Raw genomic sequence first — 26,354 nt, 5'->3', positions numbered from 1 at the left:
ATTTCAGGCCTTCACTGCCTATCTATGTACGTAAAGCGAATTAGTGGATATTCAAACTATAGTTTGCGATCAGTGTGTCTATAGAAGGAGCTATTGAAATTGTCTAAAAACATTCAAGAATCTGATAGATCCAGTTATTGTTCTTTATTTATTGACAGGGCACGGTCCAAGTATTGCAAAAATGAGAGACGTGAAGCCTATTAGTTTCAAGCTAGAAGCTACGATCTCTGCTTGCTGTCCTGTTTATCCTGCTCTCAAATGTTTGCTCCCTGAACAATAAATTGGACTGTGGCTTGTGTACATCAACACGAAATTGGGTTAAAACTCTATGCTAGTTTCTAATTAGGCTACTGCTCATCGCTGGTGGAGTTTATGACTGTCGTGTTCACACTTGTAGTTCGGTTCTCTTGAATCTCTTAATCCGGACCAACACATTTAATTATAGCCTATCCGTAGATGTAAAGGGAACAAAACGTAGGCTATTCTAAATGATCTGTCAGGCTAGTTGTAGTAGATAGGCCGCCTATTGATTTATCAAATGCAACTCTCGTTTTACATGCGCTACTGCCCTTGCGTAACCCGCCATCTACACTTGAAACTGGAGTCCCAATGTTACAGTAATACAATAGCCTACATAAAACCAAAATACACATTCTCAACCAGTTTGATATTATTTCTGACATTATCCACTGAGTCTTGTCATTCCGAAAGTGGTTAAATTGAATAGGCTAAGCATCAACAAACAATTCGCTCTAATTTTTGCAATACTTGAACTGTGTTCTGACAAATTAAGAACATTACATGTTTTGCCAGTATAACTGGATCTAATTAGACCATTGAATGTTTATGATGTCCCTGTATGTTTATACTTTTGACTGGGGACAACAACGCGATATTGCCAGCCGACTAAAATGTTTTGATATGTCGGGCTACTAGAAAAAACTGCAGTCTAGCCTAACCCGCAACGTGCTTGACTATCTTTAGCCAATAAACGCTCAAATGAAATAATCACTCACTAACAAAACGGAAATAAATGACAGATTGCCAGATTGTTCGTTTTAAGACCGTGCCATTGCTCCGTGCAACAAGCGCCATCTAGCGATCAATACATGTCAGTAACAACGTCCCTGTCTGTAGACTCATGTGTCAATTTGCTTCTAGTGTTGAACTCCAATTGTCTTACAGCTGTGGATGAGTACTGAGAGTTTTGGCCATATTTAAGAGGCATGTACCTCAGAGGATGAGAAACAACAAAAAGCAGTTGTAACTCGAGTACTTAAGGTTGTGGTAGAGGTTTTGTGTTACTCTTTGAAATGTACTGATGTTATTGTGGACATTCAAAACATGTATCCTCTCACAAAGCCACCAGTTGGCAGACATTCAATGAAACATGGCTTAATTGTTTACAACAAAAATGACACTTACTGGAAATCTATCATACTGATGTTATTTTGTTCATACTCTTGCAGAAGGAGTAAAAGTTTCTGATCTGCAAACAGAAACAAAATAATTTAAGACTGTAAATAATCTTGAGATATGCAGCCTTGCCTCAAGTCTGCTTCAATGCTTTTTATCAATCAAAAAGGTAAAGTCATAAAAACATTTTCATGAAAGGGTGACACTTTTCCACATCTGTAAACCTCTTCTGTAAAATGTTATTGATTTGTATTTGCACAAAGTATGCCAAAGTTTTGCCAGATATGGCTGTTGAGGTTTTCAAATATATATTTTTTGGGGTGTTTTGAGCACCAGATAAGCCCAACCTAGTTCCATGATATTTGAGAGAAGGTAGATATCTCCACAGCCAGTATCTACAAAACTTGGCAAATCAAACTATCCAGATCCAATCCAATCCCTTTAAGAAGAAAATGTTTACCTGAAATGCAGAGTGTCCCTCCATATGCTCCCAAAAGCACAACATAGTGGTTGAGGTTACAGACTGCAGGACACTTCTTCACCAAGGTTACTAAGAGAGATACTAAGGCTTCTGAAACCAGACATACAACTGAATGTTATGATCTGATAGTGTAAAGTAAAGTAATTGTCCTTGTTTTTTTAAGGGGAGAACATTTTAAATTAAGTAGTAGTAGTAGTTGCCCTGTCACCTTTAGCCTGCCAGTCTCCACAGATGTCCATTTCTGAACCCAGCATGGTGGATAGGAACAGAGAGTGGCTGCTGATCATCATGTGCATAGTAACTAAGGGCAACAGGTCTGTGAGGGTATCCCTGCCACCATACATGACGTCCAGAAAGCTGTTCAGAGTTCTCAGAAAGAGAGGGCATGTGTATCGATACCTGAAAAAAGGAAACTGCATTTCAGGTAAATTAACCAAATTAATTGTTTAATGTATTAATTATAGAATTAATACATTAACTTATATCTCTACACCATCTTTTTCTAAACAAAAGTTCATACAATGCCTTATACAGTGTACATTTTAGTGCAGGGTTAGTGCATTCCTAGAATGCAGTCTTGGTTGGAAGAATTGGCAACAATTATGTTTCAATTCACCCTGAAGTGGGATGCTCTATAGACCAAACATGAACTTTGAACCTAGATTCTCTCAATTTGTCCATTCACAAATTCTAGATGAATGATGAGCTATCGCTTTATTCTTATAAAGCTGGACTGGGTTTCTGAATAATCAACTCACTTCAGTCCAGTCTTCACAAAGCCATTCCATTCGATTGCTGCAACATCTGCAAAAGTCTGAACAAACACTTTCATGAATCATTACAGTCAGGGTTCCCACACATTTTGACCAATGGATATCCATGACTTTTCAATGACTTTAAACCAAATTTCCATGACCAAACTTCTTGTGAAATCTCAGTGTATACGTTAAAGAGATCAAATGTAGTATTTAAACAATGAGAATTCCAAAGCATACAGTATACCTTAAATGACACAAATGAATGAGACAATAGTTTGATTAAAAGAAAAAACATTTATAAATGTACTCTGGTTGACAGGCATTCATAACACTGACACATCAATAATAGCTTTAGTATGTAGTAACATCCAGCTAGTGCACACATTGCTTTCTCTTTTTTAGTGCAAAATTTAACAAAATGTTGAGTTGGCAACTAACTCTTTGACCATTAATCAACAAAAACAAATCACATTTAACCCTTGTGCTGCCTTCGGGTCACATGACCCAAAGGTTCATAACGAACCATCGTTGTGTTTACCCAATTTTACCCAATACAAAAACAAATAAAAATAATTTTCTTTTAACCTTCGCAATGTGGGGGGTCTGACGCATGCTTACAAAAATACAAAATTGCTTTACTTTGTTTTTGTATGCGGTAAAGTTGTCGCAATACGACGGTGGGTCACAACGACTGAGGGTCAGAATGACCCGAAGATAACACAAGGGTTAAACAGGTTTATAAAACAACATTTGCATAACAAGTGCTTTCTTTTTGTGTTTGACTGACACAGACTTCTGTCCCCTTGAGAGGCTAGTGACAGAGAATAGCTGGTGGCAACCTGACCAAGTTGTAATGAGAGAAAAAAAGTGCTTTCTTACTGTCCTCGGGACCTTAATTGAACAGTCACTTGGCAGCTTAGCGTTTCATTTCTGTAAGCTTCGCATCTATCTGCTTTTCAATCTCCAGCAGAGATACCTTCTCTTTTGCAGTTCGGCGGAAGCTGTTGGATTTGGTGATGAAGGTCAGTTGGCTTGTAGCTTCTGCTTTCTCAGCATATTCATCTGCTGATTTCTGAAGTGCACTAATATCAGTCTCCATTCTTGCCCTCTTCTTTTTCAAGTCATCCAGCTCATCTGGCCTTTCTCTTCAGGTCAATTCCTTGCCTCTCCTTTTCTCTTCATCCAGGTACCCATGGTACTTCTGCCTGGCTCTTGTAGCTGAAAGCAACAGTTCTTTGGTGATCTCTACCTTGTTTACGCCCCCAACAGACCTGACATGGTCGACAATGAGCGTCTGAGCCACCCAGGACATCTCCTTCTGATTCTCTACGATCATTTCCTTGTTGATTGAGAATCCACGCTCAACACTGCCCTGTCCATGAGACAAGACAAGCAGTACCTTCACCATATCCCACACTCTGGAAAATGATGGTTTCAACCCCATTGTCTCGTACAGGAGGGTGTCCACCTGGTCTGTCTTGGGGTCAAACTCCCTGAAGTTGGCCTGAAGAGCAGCTGAGTCACAAAACTCACTGAACTGAGGATGTCATCGCACACTGACTCGTCTACATGTTTGGCCTCAACAAGTGTGTGCGACATTCTTCTCATTTGGGGCACGCACAGATCCTTGGACACAGCCATATGTCTTGGGTCAAGGCACTGCATGTTTCTCACCAGTTGGTGATGCACTGGACCCTTTTTCAGCAGCTTTTCAGTCAGTGATCAAGAGATTCTTACAGTCCATCTTGATCTCCAGCACCTGCCTCTCTGAAATCTTCTTGGAAGACTTGAGTTGGTTTAGGGTGGTTTCTGCTGCAAATCCAATGTCAATCTTGAAAGAATATTTGTGCAGACTGCTGTCCTGAAAAGCAACATGGAGGAGCTTCAGTGTGGAGATGGCCTCCCTCAGGGTGTTTTCCTTCAGAAATCGTCCCATGAGCCCTTCAAATATTGACATGAAAATATTGATTAATTTCAAATATTCAACATTTTAATTTTGATCAGGTACAGCATGGGTTTGTTTGTTTGGTAGGCGGTGAGGAATGGAGTGACTTCTCTTGCAACGCTATTGAAGATTGCCACTTTCACGGTGAAGAGAGGATCTGCACAGCGGTCCTTCAGAGCCTCAAATGACTTCACCTTTGGATTGGGTAGTTCACCTTTTCCTACCATCTCAATGTAGGCTTTTACGTGCGGCCAGAGCAGCATTCCTCGTTCTGACTCGTTGACATTTTCGATCCATCGGTGATTACAAAATCGAAGCATGTTGGTGCTGCAACCAGTTGCCGTCACAAAATCTTTGTGACGAGCAGGGGAGTTGTGGAACAGCCAGTAAATTCTGGAGAGTGCGTGTTCAACTTCCCAACCTGTAGATTTGCATCCATCTCTGAATGCGTTGTGGAGTATATGCAACCCACACGAACCAATGTTGAAAAGCGACTTTCCCACATCCTTTTGCACACTCTTTTGGAGTATTTCGAACACTTTCCAGTTCACATTCGGGCCGTCCATAGAGATTTGGATAAGGTTGTTGACTGCAATCTCTGACAGCAGGTTGGTCATTTTCCCAACGACATCAAGGGCAGATGAATGGCCCATGAACTCAGAGCCGATGTATTTGTTCTTCACATCGGTGCCATCCCATAGCCTCACATGCAAATCCATCTGTTTGGACTGTAAATAGTGGTTCAGGCTTTCGTCAAATAGCATTACATAGGCCCTTTGCTTCATCACGTTGGATCAACGTGAGACTCTTGAAGTGGGGAGCGAGCCCGAACGAGCAGAGATATGCGCATTTGCTTTCGCCACAAGCAAATTGTGTTGCAATCTGGCTATCGGGGAACATTCGTTGAAAGAGCAGGCTGGCATCTTCGGATGATTTAAAAGAATAATGAGAATTAGCCACCTTCAGTGCCCACATTACCTCCGCAGTTAGGACTTTTTGTTACAGCATTGGTTATCGACGCCTGCTTGGTAGCCAGAGAGAGAGACGTGCTGCTCAGCGTAGCAGTTGACCTCGCTGTGGTGATAAAGCCGGTGATGGGTGTTGCTGTAGCTTCGCTAGCAGCAGCGCTCTGATGTTTGCTACCTTTGGAATGGCTAGTTAATGCCGCCTCTCCCATGTTTGAAATGTCGAATGTTTTTCCACCACACAACCAACATTTTGCTCGTCCCGGGTCTTTGTCTGTTGTAACCCATGACATGTACTTTTCCATTCGTAGCCAAGCATGATTAAATGTACACTTTCCTGGCATTTTAAATTATCCCGCGTGCTTCCCTGAGTTACTGTTGCTATGGCCATTGAACTTTTCAGTTAGTATGAGTGTATGCCTGCTTATATTTTGAGCGTATTTCTTTTAAAAGCATGTGAATTATTTAAAACTCAGCGTAAATGAACAACATGAAAATATGATTATACAACTTTCCATGACTTCTCCAAAACTTTTGGGATTTTAATTTTCAAGCACTTTTCCAGGCCTGGAAATAACCATTTTAAAATTCCTTGACTTTTCCAGGTTTTTCATGACCATACGAACCCTGTACAGTGAACCTGCACAGTGTAGTGTGACATTTGTAACATGTTGGTGAACCCTAATCAAATCATTCAAAACGTTACAGGAAGAATTAAACATGGATGAAAAAGAAAAAATCTGTGTCCACAATACTCCCATATTAGTGTGGACAGGTTAACCCCCCAACTAAATCTGTACATTTCAATTTGATACTTGATTATAGACAATTTGAGCAAATACCAACTTCTTTAAAGATCCTGTGAAGCAAATTCCATGATTTGCTTCTCAGTACATTATATACGTGTGAAATGAGTTCCTGAAAGCATGTGCAAAGCGCGAAAACTTTGTCGCACTGAAATGTGGAGTTAGATTGTAGAACAGTGCAAGAACTTCAGCTGCGCTGCAACGCTATTTAATTTCCCTATTGATGAGGAAAGGAAAAATAGGTGGATTGATTTTGTGAAGAGCCAAGCTGATGGCGAGCTTCGGATAAACTCCAACAGCCGCCTCTGCAGTGACCATTTCACAGCGGATAGTTTTAACATGGACCAGAGACAAACGGGGTTCAGGGACACATGGCTTCTCTTGCAGTGCGGAGCCGTACCGAGCATCGCCCTCCCGGCCATTCCTCCTCCGGTCGCACCTAGACCATCCATCGCCGCCAGCAGTTCATCACTCAGTTCTGTGTGCTTGTTATAATTATACTAGATAATTTTTCCAGAGGTATCTCTGCTATGAGTTAGTGCAAACCGCTAACTTGATATTAGGCTACTCGGTGTGAAATGGTAGCTAATGTGCTAGAAGTAGTTGGAGAGCTCACTGTCTTCTGTCTCTGGTGTCCATTTTTACTCCTGTGTTACAGCTCAGGGGAACATTTCATTTATATGCATCTGTATGTTTCACTCATTGAACAAATACATTCTAATTCTATACTGTTTTGTTCGGCTTGACGTAGCGTCCATTATCTGGGTCGTAGGTAGGCAGCGAGGGGCGGAGCTTCAGCTCCTTCAGGCAACACGCCCCCCCAGTCTCAAGCAGAGAAGAGTGCTGATTTTCTCACGATTTCAAAGCCTAATTTAACATACTTGTCTGTTTTTTTTCATTCGAATTTGGATGGGTAGTTAATAACACATTCTTCTGTGGTGTGGTGAATTTAAAACTAGGGCTGCAAGTAACGATTATTTTAATAATCGATTAATCTGTCGATTCTTTTTTCGATTAATCGATAATTGGATTAAAAAACAAAAACAAAAAAGCATTAATTTCCAACCCTTTATTCAAAAACAGAACGGAGAGTGCAAATTCACAGTGCAAAAAATCTTCAGAATGTGCACAAACAGGCACACAATTTTGAAAAAGTTAAAACAAAAGAGTTTTGTTAAAAATTTGATTGAAAATTGAAATGTTGTGGAAGTAGGCCAGACTTTATTAGAATAATCTGGTTCATATTTACGATTTTTTGACAATTTTGAAAAAAGTTAAGATTTGCGAGGATTAAGCTATTTTCAAAGATTAGTGATTTTCTATCATTTTATTTGAAACTTAATTGAAAAAGTAAAGGCTGTGGATGTATACCAGATATTGTTAAGATACTCTGGTGTCTGTTTGAGGTTTTATATTCCTAAAAATATTATAAAAGTCTACATTTTTCAAAATGGTATGGGTTGTTTTCACCCGGTCCCTAACGCGATGCTGCAAAGTAGCGTCTTCCGAATGTGAGACGAATGTCGAATATGAAACTAACTTCACCTCGGTCAATTAACACACTGTTTCGATGTATTTAGTGTGAAATGCTCCCACACCTTGGATGACTTGGGTCGTACTGATTTCTCTGCCTCCGCCATGTGTTTCAGAACAACGTTACTCAACAACATCTCTCCGATGGCCTTTCCTCTACCTCCGCTCCATGCTCAACTAAACTTTTCTTTTAAATACTCAAACATCTCCGCGACATATTGAGTGGCGTAATAATCGCGCGACACAACAAATCGATAATGAAATTCGTTGCCAACGCTTTTAATAATCGATTTTAATCGATTTAATCGATGCGTTGTTGCAGCCCTACTTAAAACTAATTTTCAATTCCACTTTACAGGATCTTTAAGTCTGTGACAATTCAGCATCACCAAACTCTATACCTTTCAACTGTCACTCTACTACAAACATTGTGGATTTATACGTGTCGCACAAGCATTTGATTGAATTTAAATTTAAAAGCATTTTTGAACCTGAAAAGTTGGAGAGCTCACGCAGTTTTTAAAATGGCGACAGCTTACTAGTGTCGGTAAGGGCTGAGCAATCATTTGAAATGCTCAAATGCCCAATTAAGATATATAGATAATATATATATATTAGACTATTTTGCCTCAGTTTTTATACTTTTTAGTTTTTATAGTCAATTTATAAAGACTGTTCTGGTTCTGTAACTTAAACAAAAGGAAAGCTATATTTTTTAAGCTCTAAGCTGTTGTCAATAGCCAACCATAGGCTTCTATGGTTTAAGTTGCCTCTAAATGGACCACATTATCGGTATCGGACGATACTGCTTCAAGCAATTGTTGATCAGACCCAATAAACCTGATCGGAGCACCCGTGTTACCATTTTCGACCTCGATATGGACACATATCTAACAGTAGCTTCTAATCCAACTTACTTGTTTGCTTAAGTAACTTGTGTGTTAATGTTCACCATCTAATAGCTAGTGTCAAGGGTTGTTGTGTACAAATATAGTTTGACAGTTAATTAGCTATGTATCAGTCATGTTCCACTTATTTTCACTCTAACGATGCAATGACATTCTTCATGAAGATCCATCAAGGATCTTCAGACATACTATACAATGTCATTTTTTTTGCATGTGTTTGTATTTACAAAGTACATGCTTTGCACTATGGACCTTCTAGTAGAAGTGACTAGATCGTCAACCACAATAATTACGTTTTCATTAACCGCAATTCCAACCATTTCTTTACCCCAACAATATTTTTGGGATCTATGTATTACATTCTGATACGATATATCTGTTGAGATCAGATTTTGGCCAATTACCATATTTCTCCGATTAAACGCCGCCCTCAAATAAACGCTGCACTCAAATAGCCTAAACCCTGCACCAAAAATGGACATTGTGTATTAAAAGCCGCCCTCAATTAAACGCTGCACCAAAAAAACAACAGAAAATGGTTATTTAACAGGTTCAATTAAAACACAGTATTTATTACACAAGTAAATCACGTGTACTATAATTCCCTCGAAGCACTGGCAGACACAAGTGGCTTTCTTGCTACAGGTTTATTTGAAGCTTCTCCAAATCCACCATGAAAACTAAACCCACAGTAACGAGAAAATAAAGACCACATTAGCTTAATATGAACATACAATGACATGCGCAGCATGTAAATAACGTTCACCAAAGTAAAACACAGACACACAACAACATACCTCATTGGCTGCATGCTGTACACAAGGGAAGAGAGGTTTCCTTAGATCACTAACATCAGCTATAACAACCTTAAACTTTTATCTGAGCATTAAATTGTCCGTGCTTCGCTTGCTTTTAGCTTGTCGACTCTCACTCACAAGCGTTCCAAGGCCTTCAAAATAAAGGCACTGTACTCTTACTAAATAAAGTCACTTAAAACCCTTAGATGCGTGAGTTCTAAATATTTCCGACGCTTCCACCAGAGTGAGTTATTTTTCCAAAACGGAAGCTAGCTAGCTTTAGTTAGCTTCCGTTACCTAGCATAATACTCGTAGCAATGCTACTACCTGCTAGTGTTACTTGTTAGCCTCCTAATTGTAAATTTTGAAGCCATACTATAGCGTTTGTCATATAGTTTTTGTATATCGGAAAATAGTCGGTTGGAATGTTCAGAATCGCACATGTGCGACGTTACGCTGTGAGACCCGCATTTGAACGATCACATGTGCGACGCTACTCCTTAACGGGTTAATAATACTGAATGCAATTATATAATTCTAAATTATGACATTGGTTGAAAACAAATTATAAATAATGTAATTGCGACAATTACATGTACAATATAGCGAGGTAGCTGACTTCACCACTCACAAATTCGCCTTTCATCAACCCCAAGTCGCGTGCTACAGATCTTTTGCTGCTGGTGAATGCTTTCTGCACAGCTTTCTGTTTGAAAGCTAAAGTGTAAGAAGTTTCGGCATGCTGCTTCAGATTTCTACACAATGTCAATTTTATACTAGGCTTTGTGTTGGACCTCCTTGTCTATTCTTTGTCTATGGCCGCACCGCAGCTACAATTCACAAAATCTCTCTTACTAATTAAACACCGCCCTCGAATAAACGCCGCCCTCGATTTAATGATCATTGTGTAATAAATGCTGCATCATTTAATTGAAGAAATACAGTATATCACATCAATTGAAATTTGTCTATTTGATTTTGTATGTGTACTAATAATTTTTTAAACCTTTGTTGATTGGTGTGTAGCAATATGTATCCCCTTTAAGGCTGTGCATTTAGTTTTCAATACATCAGTTATTAGCGTTCCTCCACTAGGAGAAAACCTATTGTTTTTGTTAGTACTCTTATTTTTCCTCTTCTCCGTGAAATGGCTCAATAGCTCAAAAAGTCCTTTACCAGATTTTTTTAAATTTAGCCCAATGATACAACAGGTCACTCACTACTCCCTGACCGCTAATGGTCCACAAATGCCCATAGGTGGCGCTATAAGCCATGCCCAAAGTCTACGTGATTTCCTTTGCGCCCCATTTCTCCAAAATGCCTGAAAATTGGTATACATGCCTTATTTGGGGAACAAAAAAGCCTCAAGGACCCATATGGTCCGCCATGATAGATTTTTTAAAATCTGTTTTGTAGATAAACCTACAAAACAGATCTCCTCCTGATTCGTAAGTCCAATTGTCTTCAAACTTGGTAGATGTGTAGAATACATGTCTGTCTATAGTTTCGGAATTAAAAAGAAATTCAATACAAAATGGCTGAAAGGGGTGTATTTATATCAATGTACACATTTCCTCAATATCAAATATAATTTTGACTGATGGTTTTTCAACCCTCATTGGCTTTAAGATGACATCATTCTGAAGTACAATACGCAATTTCACCTTGATATGTCAAAATATGATTGAACTAGAGAGGGTACAATTTCTGTGGAAATTGTAGGGTGTGCTTGTTTGCGTCGTTTGCACAGGGATCTGTTTTTTAATGACATTTTTACAACTGATATTTCTGTATATTTTATATAAAAATGCATACTTATTATTTATAAAGATTACATAGATTTAAAAGCAGCTTTTTTTTGCTGCTCATTTACAACTCAAAATACGAGTGAAGTGTAGAATGAAATAGATGTCTTCTCATTTCCCCTGCAAGAGGCAGCCCCATAGCTGAATCAAAACGAATAATTTTGGCAGACCGGTGTAAAAATTGACCTAATCTCTATGACTTAAACGTCCTTTTAAGTTTTTACCTTCTCGTGATATTTACAGGCATTTAGCCTACTCATATTGCATTCATTCATTAATAAAGAACCCCCTTTGAAGATTATTCTACGACGTTACCGGCAGTAGAAGATGGAATCGCGATTCAAACAGTACCATCTGCTAACTGAAAATATGCCCCCAAAAACTTAAATAAGCTTGACATTTATTAAGGGGAAAATCCCTCATTCATAAAAAGTTCACTGGTAGCGATCATTGTCAGCAACAACGCAAAATGCGATATAGCCCTGTGTGTAGAAGCTTCCCCGGTACATTGTACTACTACAGTACAGTAGACCAGGGGTTCTCAAACTTTTCAGCCCACGACCCCTAAAATAATGGTGCCAGTGACTTGCGACCCCCGCATCCACGGAGGTGGTTTACGTATACGTGGGAGTAAAAAGAGGCGCTGGATCTGATCCAGACCTGCCCACCAGAACCGGCCCCTGTATACGCCACCACAGCTAACCTGTTAATGCATGCAATGCTTGATGTGATGCTAATTCGGGAGTTAGATAGCGTGCGCGAGCCAAATTTTTTGGCCTTTATTTGAGCGCAAAATATTTTTTGAGCTTTAGTGTAAAATAAACAGTTTTTTTTCAATTGGTAAAACCAATTGAAATCTAGTGAAGGTGATGTATTTTTGTCTCTTAATTTTTCAGCCCCACCCTTACGTTTCTTAGCCTGGTTTTCCATCGTTATTCTTCTCCCGGTGCTCCCGATGGCCAGTCCGCTACTGCGGGGCTGTGCCGCAGTGGTGGATTTTCAAGTCATATTATTTTAAATTCTCGTGCTATCAAGGGGTGTTGCAGCACCCTCATCGCCCCTAGTTCCCACGGCCATGGGTATTCCCTCTCCACTGAAATCCAAAACTCAGCCAGTGTCTTGTTCGGTCGCTTGACAGTTCAACTAATGCGTCCTGCTGCTTGGATGTCAGATGGTTTGCCATACTTACAGTGAATGGAAAATCAAAAGGCTGATGGCTTTTTTATTTGCATGCATTAATTTAACTACTATTTTTAACTTGTTAAAATTTGGGCTAAAATATGCTATTTCTAATTGTTTTACAATGTTCCTTGATTTATGGAAATCATCTCGCGACCCCCCCTCGTTGTCTTGCGACCCCCACTTTGAGAACCACTGCAGTAGACTACTGCTGTGTTCGTCTTGGCAGCGATTGCGTTGGTTGAATTCGATTTAACGTTCCGTTGTACGGTTTAGGCTGAAATTAATTATTTTCATGAACAGATTGACAAAGTTTAGGCTGTGGCAATGAAGTTCAGGTTAGAAGTCAGATAGTTTCACCTATTGAAAGACTTTTGATTTAAGTAAGGGGAGTGCCAAACATGTTCTGTCGCCATTTGATTTCCTAAACAGCTGTGTAGATGTTTTTGTAGTGTGTTTCGCATAGGCTACAGCGTTGCAGTGAGCAACACTGCTTTGAAACCACAGGTAATGATAATTTCACCAACAAATCGTTTACTTGTAATGTAATGTCATAATAAATCCTACAATGATGTATTTGTGAGGAATGTTTATTTTAACGATTGAAAACAGATGCATCATAGACCACTGTAGTATGTGTTGCCCGGGCAACAGAGGCTAATGTCATGATAATAATGCTAAAGTGAAATAGTAGACTACCGTTTCTGAAAGTAGATGTGGGCCTACTTCCTTAATAATATCAGCTAATATTGTACATTACATTTCACAATTGTGTTTCACATCACAAAGTAAAATGAGTAAATAGTTATTACCCTGGCCTCTTTGCTTGTGGCGTTTCTGCAGCTGCCTTGCACTAAATGAAAGATTGAGGAAGAAGAAGGATTTGGAAGTTGAAGAAGTTTAAAGAAGTTTGAGAGGATTTGAAAGAAAACTCCATTGGAAACCCATGTTAAAAATATTATGAATATTGATTTATATTAATTCAAGCATAAGAGGTACAAAGCTGAAAAGTCATAGCACCCATGGCCTGAAACTGCTGAATTTTTTGATAGCTGAACGGTTTTAATAGCTGAAGATTTGAAGGCGCTGAAAGGTGCCACGGAAGAAATAGAAGATAAATAATAATAAGTTGAATAAAGATTCAAAGAACAATACTTGGAATGCTGAAGCAGCATTCCAACAATAAGTATGCAGAATAACAATAGTGTTTTTGCTTGCAGCAAACACACTAATAATAATATATATGTGAGAGAACAAACCTTGCCTTCGGCAAGGTTGTGCCCTTGCCGAAGGCAAAGCACACCCAATTAAATTGAATTGCTCCACAGCGCGGGCAGACTCATCCTGCCCCTTGACACATGAACAGCTTGGCGAGACCCACACACATCCTTTCTGGAAATTGTGGGCTGATCAAGCCCCCACCCTCACTCCTTGGTTTTTAGCTCCCGTTTCATTTAGCTTCCAATCGCAGCTCGCCGTTACGAATATAAATTATTTTTCATTGGCCATTGTTGTTTTCAACTGGAATCGCCTGATAGCCGTGTTGGAGGCAGCCAAGTTCGTTAAGTTAGATCGTGAGTTTGAAGTGACAGAAAACCGAACTCGAAAAGTAGATAGTTTTTTTCCTCTGTTTATAATTAGTGAGTCATTTTCAATCTTGGCGAATTCTTCACCAAAAAAGGTTGAGGAGGGCAGCCTTTAGGAGACAAAGCGATTCCCCGGCTGAGAATTTTGATTTGGGTTGTGAAAGTCTTTGTAATTTGAGTGAGTTCGGACGCCAGGTAGACCGCATAGTCTTAGGCGGCAGCCATATCTTGGTCGCATCATGTTCATGACATAAGTTCACCATTTTACAGTTCGGTCAATTCTACACCAAAAAAAGTCGAGCAGGGCAGCCTTCAAGAGATGTGAGAATTGTGCTTTTAGCCAGATGGTCCAACTATTGATTGATGATGATGAATGATTTGTGGAAAACTTGCAATTTGAGTGGGACTGCGTCCGCCGGTGCATTGTTTTGACGTTAGCCTCAGAGTCAGACTCGGCTCGCTCACTGGCAGTGTGTAATTGTTTTTGTATTTCACTCAATTCTACTCCAAAAACACCAAGGAGGACTGCTGAAGATAGCCAGTATCTAGGATTTTTCAAAGCGAGCCTGTTTCATTCGTCATTTGCCTGAGAAAGTGACCTACGTTAGTCAGGCTGGTTCACTCGGTCAGCCTATTTAAAGTTGATGAAAGTCAACTTTTTAAGTCAACTAAAGTACATTGATGAAAGTCTAAATGTTTAATCCTTTCCAGCATGCCCAGCTGGCATGCTGGCCATGCCAAGCTGCTGACTTTTAGTGTCTTAAGTGATGAAACCAGTTCAAGTCAGACTTTTGACCTGAATCCAATGATTATTTTTCTGAATAAAAACCACTCAAGAGAAGTACTGCTTCTTGGATGATTTGTGCTCCACATCAGTACATCTCACACATTTGCCTTTGTTTCCATAGGATTCATGAGCTTTTGGGTCTGTGGATGCACTTCCATTTAGCCAGATAGGAGTCACTAAATCCTCTTTTCACAGGGGCCTCATGTATAAACGTTGCGTACGCACGAAAAGCTTACGTACGCTGGTTTTCATGCACACGGTGTTATGTATAAAAATGTACTTGATGTGAGAATGTGCGGGCCATCACAGAAACTTTTGAGCAGACGTGAGAATGTGCGGGCCGTCTTGTCTGGCTCTGTAACGTGGCGAATTCTAACTGAAAAGTGCCGAAACTCACCAAACATTAAAAAATAAAGTTTCCACTACAGTTACTGTCATACGGCTATGACTGACTATTCAAAAAACATAAAAATAAAAGGTTGATCATTAATGTGGATGATTCACATCAAAATGCCAAAACCCAAAGGGAAAATGCTATTAACTGTTTAATCCACCACCACTTAATAACATGTTAAACTTAAGGGTGTCAAACGAACGACAAAATCACTCAGGGAATGCATGTCAAGCTAACCCTATGCCACGCTATTACGATGCGCCACTACACGTTTCTTAATTTCGAGTTTTACATCGGACCATTTCTTCTTAATTTCTGCCATGGTCCTTCCCTTGAACCCACAGCATATACGGCACCAGCAATAATAATAATTTTATTTGTAATGCACTTTATTATTTAGCTAAATCTCAAAGTGCTACAGGTCAAAAACGATAAAGGGCGCAGTGACAGTTTTCCACTCCGCCGACTTTCTATTGTTGCTAATATCTGATGACAGGCCGCCAAACAGGACACATTTTCACATTTCCACCTCTGTTGTTAGAACCTTGATCTCACAGTCTGTGAAATATATCTTTTTTGCGTGTTTAGCCATTTTAATTCAGACAAAGAAATGACCTCAGGAGGGCATTTATAGGCCATCTGCATATTCATTTATGGGAGGAGGCAAGGCAGGGTCAGTGGCTCGTTCACGTGCGGTCAATCTCAAGTTGATTGTGATTTATAAAGAAAAGGTGCGCAGGAAAGGTCCGCCATCTTCTGGTATGAAAGCTGCGCAATCATTTATACATGAGCAGGGTTCTTGCAGGTTTCAGCAAGTCAAATTTAAGACCTTTTTAAGACATTTTAAGACCGTAAAGATTGAAATTTAAGACCTACACAACGCATTACCCCCAAAAATATTCAAATCAAAGAAATTCTGAAAAAAACAAACATTTTATTTCAATGAATTCAGTCATTGAAAAAGCATACATTTAATTTACAGATAAAACAATCACATTAGTAATTTTAAAATATTTTTTGGGCAAAGTTTGCAGCGAGTCTTGTACCTGGAGCTGGGTACCTCTTGTAACCAACAGCGGAAATCGCTGTGATCTAGCCATGTCTCATTGAAAGTACACTTTCCCATTTTCCACACGTAGCCGAACTTTAACAAACTGAGCAGACGTATTTCGCGGGCAGGTATTGCATTTATAAACAGGATTTGTAGTTTTATCACCGTGTACATATCAACACCAATATCCCCCAGAAAGAACTACAACACACCGAACCAACGTTCTGAGGGCAGCGTTCTGCTGGTTTCGTTTGTAGAGCTCCGCTTTGTAGGCTGCGACTCAATACTTTTTTGCTACTTTGTCATAACTTTCTGCGGCCAGCTGTTCTGGAAATGAACGAGGGTAAAACCTTTTTAAGACCTGACTAAATGAAATTTAAGACCTCGGATGAAAATATGGCAGTTTTTAAGACGTTTTAAGGCCTTAAATTTAAAGTTCAGAATTTTAGACTTTTTAAGACTTTAAGACCCTGCGGGAACCCTGATGAGGCGTTCATATATTCCTCCTGAACATCCTCCTCTCTTGTTGTCCAACCTTTTTCATAAAAAATAAAATAATATTTGCGGAGGAACCTGCATACTATAACCGATAAATAACTCACCAACATCCCAGCCAGTCTCTCCAGAACAGCATCCTCCTGGGCCGATGAGACTTTTACCTTCTCTTTACGCTGGCAGAAAGAGGAGATCAACCACTTTAGGGAAACACTAAGGATAGACTTCTTCCAGGAGTCTTGCTCCTCTGTAGAAACTGTTGTCAGCTTATCACTGACAGCATCAATCAGCTGCAACCTGCAATGAAAACAAACAATATGCAGAAATAATTAATCTCTGCCTCACGGCGAGTACGCACCATAGAACATGTCTGTGCACTGTCTGTTGAATTGGGTAATCAATGTATTTTGATGCATGTTACCATTCACAGCTGCCTTCTCTCTGCAGGACAGCAGGTAGGTTGGAGATGAGATTGCTAATGTCCTTAACTTTAGCTGCCAGCTTGACAAGACTAGCCAGAGTCTCCACATGCTGAACCACAGTCTCTCTTATCTCCTCACTAAGCACGGAGGTGCACAGCGGGGCCAAGAGGGACTGCTTCAGTGCCTTCAACACCTTGGTTTGCACTGCAGAACATTAACAAATTAAACTTAGTATGCATGTTTTTTTCTGCATACAGAATTCAGAGGCGGCCACCTCCGTAAATGTTGGTGCAACCTCTGCCTCCATCTCTTGACAAAACTCTTGTGTCTTCTTGGAAAACACAATCTTCTAACAAGCGTCGCTCTCTATGGATTTCTGTAGTTTGTAACTACAATTGCGGCATTAAGCCATTTGGTGGCGCTGTATCGAAAGTAGCACAGTGCTCTGGGAAGTTCTCTGCCTAAACCGCCAAGGAAGAAGAAAAGAGCGGCACTCTGATATTTTGTGGCTGTTCAACAGGGTAAATATGGTTTCTTTTGCATCCAAGCATTTCCAATTTCTTAAGCAGGGCTCAACATTAATTTTTTTCTTACTGGCCCCAAGACAATTTTTACTGCCCCCCCCCCCCCCCCCCCAAAGTTGTAATTTATCATTGTTACAACAAAACCAAAGACTTATAAATTGTGTTATTCTGTTAACATGTTTAACCATTTATTAAACACATCCTGGATATAAAAAGAACAAAAGTGAAATCACATTTCTAGTGATAAAAAATAAAAAGGTAATAGTCAGCAAAACAATTGACTTTTAACCTCAAACGTGACGTGCTCTCTTCCCTGCTGACAGCCATCTCTGCACAACTCTGGCTGAAACTGAAACTTCTGGTCCCTCAATGCTAATATATAAAAGCTTCCATAGCATTTCATCAGTATGATACTAAGTACCCAAGTCGACACCATTCTTCTGCTGCAGTTCAATAGCCTGGGGGAACGAGGCGAACGGCTGGCCCGTCTTAATTACGTGATATGCCGTTGTTATAAATCGTGCAATAACACGATGGGCATCTACATTTAAATTCCTGACCAGCATGGTCAACGGCCTGGAAGATGGATTGTCAACCATCCGCTTAGCTGTCACGAAAACCAGGTGCTGTCTGCTAGCATGGCTGGTCAGGTATTGTTTTCGAAAATTGTCGGTGCCTCTGTAAAATGTAAAAATATCCACTTTTGTCTGCTTTAGACGGGAACATACGACAGACGACACAGTGCATCTTCGTTCCATAAAAAACGTTGCTTCCGTTTGAGCTCGTAGCTCTACTTTGCTGCCATCTTCACTTTGTCTCGCGCCAGTTGTTAAAAAATGTATCGAGATTAGAGAATTACAATTTGACAACCACTCGTCACTCCTCAACTCTTGATTTGCCAAATGTGCGCCCCACGAGCTGCAAAGTTATTTATGCATTTAGCAGATAGCAAAACATATGAAGGATGTTAACTTTTACAATGCGATTTTTTTTTCAATCAATAATTTGCAGTGGCCCGATCGGGCCAGTGAGTTGCTAGTTTAACTGTCCCGACGTTACTTTTTACTGGCCCCAGGCCATCGTTATTGTCGAGCCCTGTTAAGGTTTCCTAAATTGACATTACATCACATCAGTGATTACATTTTGGTTTTACAGCTTAGTTTAGTTAGTTAGCAATGCTGGTGAGCTAGATTGCAAAAGTTTTTTTTCTAAGTTTAAGCTTTGCAGATATGGCTTGTTGAGTAAGTGATTTCTTACTAAAAGAAACTTCTAAAAGGCGAGTTTGCGAGGAAGATGGTCATGAAGGCAAGTGAAAGAGGGTGCAGAAATATTATTACAGGCAGTGGAAAAGCAGCAAATCATGCTACTTACAGGCAGTTAAAAGGTAGCAAGTCATGTTACTATGCGGTAACTTTGTCACAGGGCTCTCAAGTCTCCTGCCACGAGACACGCATTTCACCCATTTCTCATGCAACAGCTTGTATTTCTCACGCATTTCAACCACTTCTCACGCTGAGAAGGGATAATTTGTCCCGCTATATACAATTAATGAACGAGTCGCACCTGCCAAGTTAATAGCTGCCTCCAGTTATACAGAGTAAAAACCAGCCAATCAGAAACATCACCACCAGCTTGGATGTGTTGCAAGGTGGCCATCGATGGACCAGACCAGGAGGCCCTGGACTAGGAATGCATGAAAAAGTTTTACTTAATGGAAAACAGGCGATTTTAATGGTCTGCCTCTGGTTTTGAACTGTGTAGATAAAAAAAAAAAGTATTTTCATGTCATTTATGTTCAAGTTATAAAAAAATACGGTTTCGATAATTGTCATTTTCTTCAATCATCTTGTAAAATGTGAAAAAATGAGAAAAATTGCATTGCAGGTTGATTTAATGTGTGCCCCTACATTTTCTGCCTGTGCCAAACTGCTCCTAAAAAAAGTTAGTCTGGAGCCCTGTAACGAACTTGGTGAACATTTATATTTGTGACACAGTCTGGTGAAAAGTTGTCGGCCAATGTCATTTCTCCGTTTTTTACATAAGTGGAAGTGCAGATTGTAAGTTTTCAAATGATGTATCATACATTGAAATCTTAAAATAGTTGAAGATACGCATATCTGAATGTTGGATAGCCCAGATATTCGGCCTCAAAGATTTTAGACCTTTTCATGCCTTAAGAGAGGTGTGATTGTTTTGTGTTAATTATTAGAATGTTGTGCACCGGTTATTTCACCGCAGTGAAGAAAAGAAAAAGAAAACAATATTCGCACTCAATCAAATTCCAGGATACGGCTTTCTTGACTTATCCTAGATATGAGTTTTAACACCCAGTATTTTTGTACTGACTACATTGAACTGTACCTGGTTATGGTTCAAGTTGTGTCAAGTTGTTGGTGCAAATCGCATCTTCTGAAAACAGCCTGAAAGATGTAATCACGGTTTGCCATGTCAAACAAATAAAAATTCATCCTTTGCACTAGGGGTGGGCGATATGGCCAAAATCTTCTATCACGGTATGAGTAATTTTATATCACGGTTATGGTATATATCACGGTATAGTAATTGTTCTGTAAATATGTAAAAGACGTTACTGGCTATTATTTAACGGCAACGACAGTACGAGCGTTCCGATTGGCTGATGCGCAGTCATGCCATCCGCGTGGTGACCTACTCACAGCTCAATACGAATCCGTAATGCCAAAAAGAGCGAAAGCGAGCAGTCTCACTACAACGGACCCGTCTGTGAATAGCCCCCTCTCCATGCACGATCTGAATCAATGCGCGGGACAAACAGCTTTTTCCCCTCAGAAAAGACGGCCGGAGAATCAATCTGGAATTTACGAAAGGTTAGGCCCGACCCCATGTCCACCCTCACAGACTCACAGACTCACAGACTTTGAGGGACAATCTCGCTAAGTCTGTGAGGGCTTTTAGGGCTGTCCCACAGTCAAATCGTCAAGTAGGCAAGGGCTTTTTTGAGCCCTTTATGCACCCTTTTCGTAGCCTGGCTCTGCCCTCCTACGTACTTCCGCTCAATTTTCATTTTGCTTCTGTACTGCATCTGGGCTTTAGATATATTAGTCAGATGTCTCCGGTAAATTACAAAATTGTATCTTGTACATTTGTATTTTTTGTAATATTTGTATTTTGATATTGTAATTTACGGCAACTTATATTTTATTTTATTGTATATTTAATTCAATTCTAATCCCACTTAGTACTGCTAGTTTATGTACCCACTTAGTACTGCTAGTTTATGTACCCACTTAGTACTGCTAGTTTACGTACCCTTAGTATAGATAGTCCACATATTTAAATTTTAGGTCCCTATATGTTTATTGTATGCACCTTCCTGCCAAAGCAAATTCCTTGTCTGTGCAAACTTTCATGGCGAATAAATCCCATTCTGATTCTGATTCTAAACTTTTTACCGGTCCAATCAGCGAACAGAGGGAGTGGCTGAGAACAATGACGTTGATGTTGTGCGCAAGTTTGAGTTGTAGTTCCGTAATGGCGGCGGAGAAAGATGCGAGCGAAGCCAGTTGGTCCGTTGTGGCAATGCTGCCGAATATCCAGACGTTAAAGCCGAAGCAAGAACAATCTTTGATCCCCACGGGGTTCGTTTGATTCTCCATCTAGCTCCGTTAGTGGTGAAGAGTTGGCTAAGGCGAACTCTAGCGATTGGTTATGGCAGATCCAGAGTGGCTCTGGGAAGATCCAATAGTTATATAGTTATTATATAGTTATATAGTTGAATAACTTCAACAGAGAACCCGCCTTCAAGGAAGTTAACGCTCGTCAATGGATCGAGCCCAGACTCTCTGTACAAATGAAATGTACGAGAGTCTGGTTAGGACCAGGCTACCCTTTTCGACGGTGCGTGTCCACTGCAGCAACGCAAATCGCTTGCCATTGCTGGCTTTCCCACAGTGCACCACGCTCAGGGGCATGTCAGACAGATGAATGCAGAGTTGTAGTTCTCTAAATATATCGCTAGTTTCCCCTACCATTATATTAGGGGGGAACCCCACCCCCCCAACGGCACCCCCGCCCCCCCTGGAAGGTCAAGTTATTATTATTTTTTAATATATTTTTTTTAAATATAGTGCCAGATCACAAAATAAGTCATTTAAGGTTACCTTTCCTATACAACAGGTCTATAGCTTGCTCTTTTATTAAACAAACTAAATGGCCTTATGTTATTTATCTTATTTACACGACGGCATGTCATTTCTGTCTCATGTTTGCCTTGACTAAAGTCAAGTAAGTCTGTGATGGTTCAGGGCTAAGGGGGGACATGGGGATTGGGCCTTACATTATTTTCTGCACAAATTTGTCCAAAACGGATACGCTCAAGTTAAATATAATAATATTCATAGTTAAATACATTCGGCAAATACAACAATATGAGTCCAATGTAATGTTTATATTACATAAAGCTCCCCCAAAAATTTGCGCTCAAATTAATGCAAACATTTTTGCATTTTGCAAAATTATTTTGTCAATGAAAAGCTAATCAGAAAGTTTTGGTAAGGAGCTTTTGACACTATACTATGGAATAGCACCTTGTAGCTTTGGGCCCGATACATGAACCTTATTGCTTTTACAATTTCTTATTACGAGTTTCTGACTAGGGTTGCAAAATTCCAGGAATTTTCTAAGTTGGAAACTCCATGGGAATTAACGGGAATGAATGGAAATAAACAGTAAATTTGTAAAATAGCAGGTTAGGCTATGACAGGAAACTTAAATGTAGTTGAAAACCCATCTTGCAGCATATTCTTGGTTAAAACAAACAGATTTAATGCAAATTCAGTTAATTTCTACTCGGCGCATTCCTCAATCACATGCACACAGCATACTTACTTACTCCAGGGCTATTGAGAACACACATCCTGCATGTAAGCAACTATTTGGTTCTCCTCATTTGACACAAGTCCTAAAATCTCCTTGGATTGGAATGCAAACAAATAAAGAGTGCAGGGAAAGCAGTCACATCAGCATCTCCACTTAAAGAGAAGCACAACTCACCATCTTTAGGCCTGGCAGGGTCCTCTCTGCAAACTGTCAGGAGGTAGGTATTAACCAAGGGAAGAAAGGCCTCCATTTGACCAGATAGTCGCTCCATGTTGGCAGGCTCCAGGCACCACAGCTCAAAGATGAGGCGATGAGTGGAACAATTTTGTAACAGTAGGGAGCCGATGGTCTGGGTGGAATGGCTAGGATTCTTAAGACAGTACTGCATCACCTCAATGTGCATTAACTTGGCACATCCCGGCTCACTAATAAGGACTTGAAGGAGGTAGGCTTCGAGGGCAGGGCTGGAGCAGGACAGCAGCAGAGTGCCAAGGCCCTGAAGATGAGCCACGGACAGACCATGGTCTTTGAAGGGCTGGTAGGTGCTCTCTGTCAGGACCTGTAGCGCTGTGCACCCATACACACTGAGCTCAGTAGGCATGGTTTTGTCACAGAAGGTGATAAGGCCTTCCTGGGGGAGCAGCAGCAGAGCTGTAACCACCTCCACTACTCGGGAGGAGTCCATGTAGTCATGCAGGACAAGGAAACCTCTAATAGCTCGGGACATCTTCACAGGTGCTTTGGAGCCCTTTTCTCCCAACTCTCGAAGCAAAGCCTTACATACAGCGCTAAGAAATCTACTAAGAAGATCTTGCCTGCCAAGCTTTCTCAGGTAGGGGGCACTAATCTGCAGCAGGTCCAGGATGTCATCACTTAATTGGCCACATAGGAGCTTCAGTCTGCCTGGGTTCAGGGTGTGAGGGGGTACAGAGGCCAGATCCACAGCCAGGAACCATTGCTCCAGATAAGGGTGCTTGAAGATGGACCTCAGAACAGCCATAATGGTCTATAAACACACACAGAATTAACATTAGATTATTATACATTAAAACTGAGATTATTATACAGTACTCAGCGTGAATGAATATCCCTCCCCCCCATCAGTTTATCATTTGTTCTTTCATTATTCAATTGAGAAACCATAATCAAAACATTTAAAACAATAAATGTACTCTTTCCATTGAGAATCTAAATTAAACAATGATTAAAGATTGCAACTAATGATTACTCTTATACTTTTTGAATGTTCTGAATATAATAAACAATGTTTGATTTATACCCTGCTATATTAGTTCATGACAACATGACCCATGGTCATGTCCAGGAGAGAAATGTGCCTATTTATTATGTTGCTTGTAGCATTAATAAACTGTCAATATGCTGTTTATGCCTGCCTGCATAGCCATAAGTTAGTTATTTGTAAGATGCGACTATGGAGACACCAGTGTAGGTCCAAGGTCACAATGTTACCAATCCCTATGAACCATCTAAAGACTAAACAAACGCTATCTAGCACCATGAATATGGCGTCTTCTGTCTGTGCTTGCGAAGGCTATGTTGATGTCACACCCTCACGTTTCTTGTGAGAGTGAAACATCCCATATTGTGATACTATTTAACTACCCTTCATTCCTGTATTTATGGTCCAGTCCTCTGAGAGGCTAAACTTGAGCGTATCAGACAACTGCACCTTACAGATCTGTAATAAATGTTACATTTTGTCTGGAACTTGTACTTGGCAACTGACTTCATTGACTTGGTACTTTTACAGCAATAAGGTAAAACAAGAGACTTCTTCAACATTGAGTGAACAAGTTGGTGACATACCGTTTTCGGGCAATACATGTTAAAAGAGTGCACGTGAGTAAGGGTGCAAAACCAAACTGCAAAAAAAAGAATTGTTCAACACACAAACCACGGTTTGGTTTTTACATGTAACCCGCGTTTTTTTGGATCTCCGAGAAAACACAACCTAACACCCTTTGTCCTTCCCCTTTCCAAGAGAGTACTAAGAGAGCTAAGTATTTAGAAAGATGATTTGTTATATAATATTTTATTGTTAACTTTTAAAAGTTATTGCAATTAATCTTAACGGTGCGTTTACACTGCAGCGACGCAATGCGAGCGACAACATGTTTTCCATTCATTTTCAATGTAGCCAGGCGAATCGCTTGCGTGGTGCATTGTGGGTAGCGACGCAACGCGATCGAGTTGAGATTTTCTCAACTTTATGCAAATGAGGAGCGATTTTCGCTAGCGATGGCCAATGGCAGTGTTTTCTTGTTTGTCGTAACGTAGCAACCATGGTAAACATTTCTAGCTTTCAGTTTTTAAGATGGAGGAGAAACTAATCGCCTGTGTGGCTGCATATCCAGTCCTGTACGATACGTCTCTGTATTTGTACAAATACAACGTGTCAACGTGTATGTCTATTAAACAGTTTTGTATTTTGTATACAAGTTGTATTTTGATCGATGTTGCGAGTACGTGAACCCAAGTCTGCACACTTGGCCATGACAACTACAAAAGTGACTTTAGAGAACTACAATTCTACATTAATCTGTTTGATACGCCCCCGCGCGTGGTGAACTGTGGGAAGGCAAGCGATTTGCGTCGCTGCAGTGTAAACATTTACATTTAGTCATTTTTTTTTTGTCATTTTTTTTTTTTTTTTAACCTGTTTACGCTCCTGTTTCGCTCGCGAGACAAAAATGCTGCCTCCCCCTTCCTCAGTTACGACGCACTAAATTCTAAAAAATATATTTTTTAGACGCTACACATGTTATACATCGTTGGAAAGCTACGATTCTTGTGCTTCCATTGAAATAAACCAATTCAAGATCAAGTCGCAATAGCAAGCAAAGTCAACGTCTTTTTCCGGTGAACATTCCTTCAACAATGCCAAAGAAAAAAGTTGTACTCACCCTAAGTTGTTCAAATAGGTCCAGGTGTGCAAATCATGCCATCAAAACTTGATCTGCGTAAGTCCCAAGGGTTCAAAGTATCTAACCATGTAAAGTAATTCGTCCAAATACAATGTTTTACGTTCATGAATAGCCATTATCCTTTGTTTCATTATGCAAGTTAGCCGACGGAAGAAACAACTTGTTCACATAAAAGTGTTATTTTCTCAGATTTATCAACGGAGTATTTACAAAATGAAGGTCTCAAAATGTCCGTTGAACCCTCCCCTTTTGATTGACACCTTGTTCGACCCAATAGGAGCTTCCATGCCCCGTTGACAGCCCTCTAAAGCCAACTAGGTCTGTGCGTCCTGCCCCCCCCCTGCCCCCCCCCCCCACACTCGTTCTAAACAAATTTCTCGAACTGGCTTCGACTGGCTCTGAAATTAGCTCGTTAGCCTTGTAGCTGACAGCTAGCTGAAAATGCCAATACCTCATTTGTATGCGTCTGTGGAGCCTTCAAAATAACAGTCGATTGCGCAATATGGTTGACAGAATCAGTGTTCTTTGTGCGCCAATCCTTGGAATCAGATAAAGCACTCCAATGTGTTCATGCTTCAGTTTTTGTGTTTCAGTATTACTAATTAGGGATTTAGCTATTATATATGATAGTTCTAAGTACCACCTTTCATTAGAGATAACAATTATGAAAAATAATACCTTTTTATTTGACCTTGACCTT

General features: G+C 40.1%; 1 protein-coding gene across 2 annotated transcripts in view; it reads right to left on the bottom strand.

Annotated features, from left to right (window-relative positions):
* Positions 1-26,354, bottom strand: part of urb1 (URB1 ribosome biogenesis homolog) — a 91,396-nt gene that overhangs the window by 36,869 nt on the left and 28,173 nt on the right. For both annotated transcript variants that reach the window (XM_062458236.1, XM_062458237.1), the window contains exons 22-28: positions 22,884-23,715; positions 17,328-17,532; positions 17,014-17,203; positions 2,656-2,711; positions 2,106-2,296; positions 1,877-1,987; positions 1,426-1,489 (exon numbers count right to left, since the gene is read on the bottom strand). In XM_062458236.1, the coding sequence (XP_062314220.1) occupies positions 1,426-1,489; positions 1,877-1,987; positions 2,106-2,296; positions 2,656-2,711; positions 17,014-17,203; positions 17,328-17,532; positions 22,884-23,715 (1,649 nt within the window). The remainder of the gene's footprint in view (positions 1-1,425; positions 1,490-1,876; positions 1,988-2,105; positions 2,297-2,655; positions 2,712-17,013; positions 17,204-17,327; positions 17,533-22,883; positions 23,716-26,354) is intronic.

Source organism: Osmerus eperlanus, chromosome 4 (genome assembly GCF_963692335.1).
Source record: "Osmerus eperlanus chromosome 4, fOsmEpe2.1, whole genome shotgun sequence".
Lineage (NCBI taxonomy): Eukaryota > Metazoa > Chordata > Actinopteri > Osmeriformes > Osmeridae > Osmerus > Osmerus eperlanus.
Note: the sequence above shows the minus strand (reverse complement) of the source record. Positions and strands in the feature narration are given on the sequence as shown.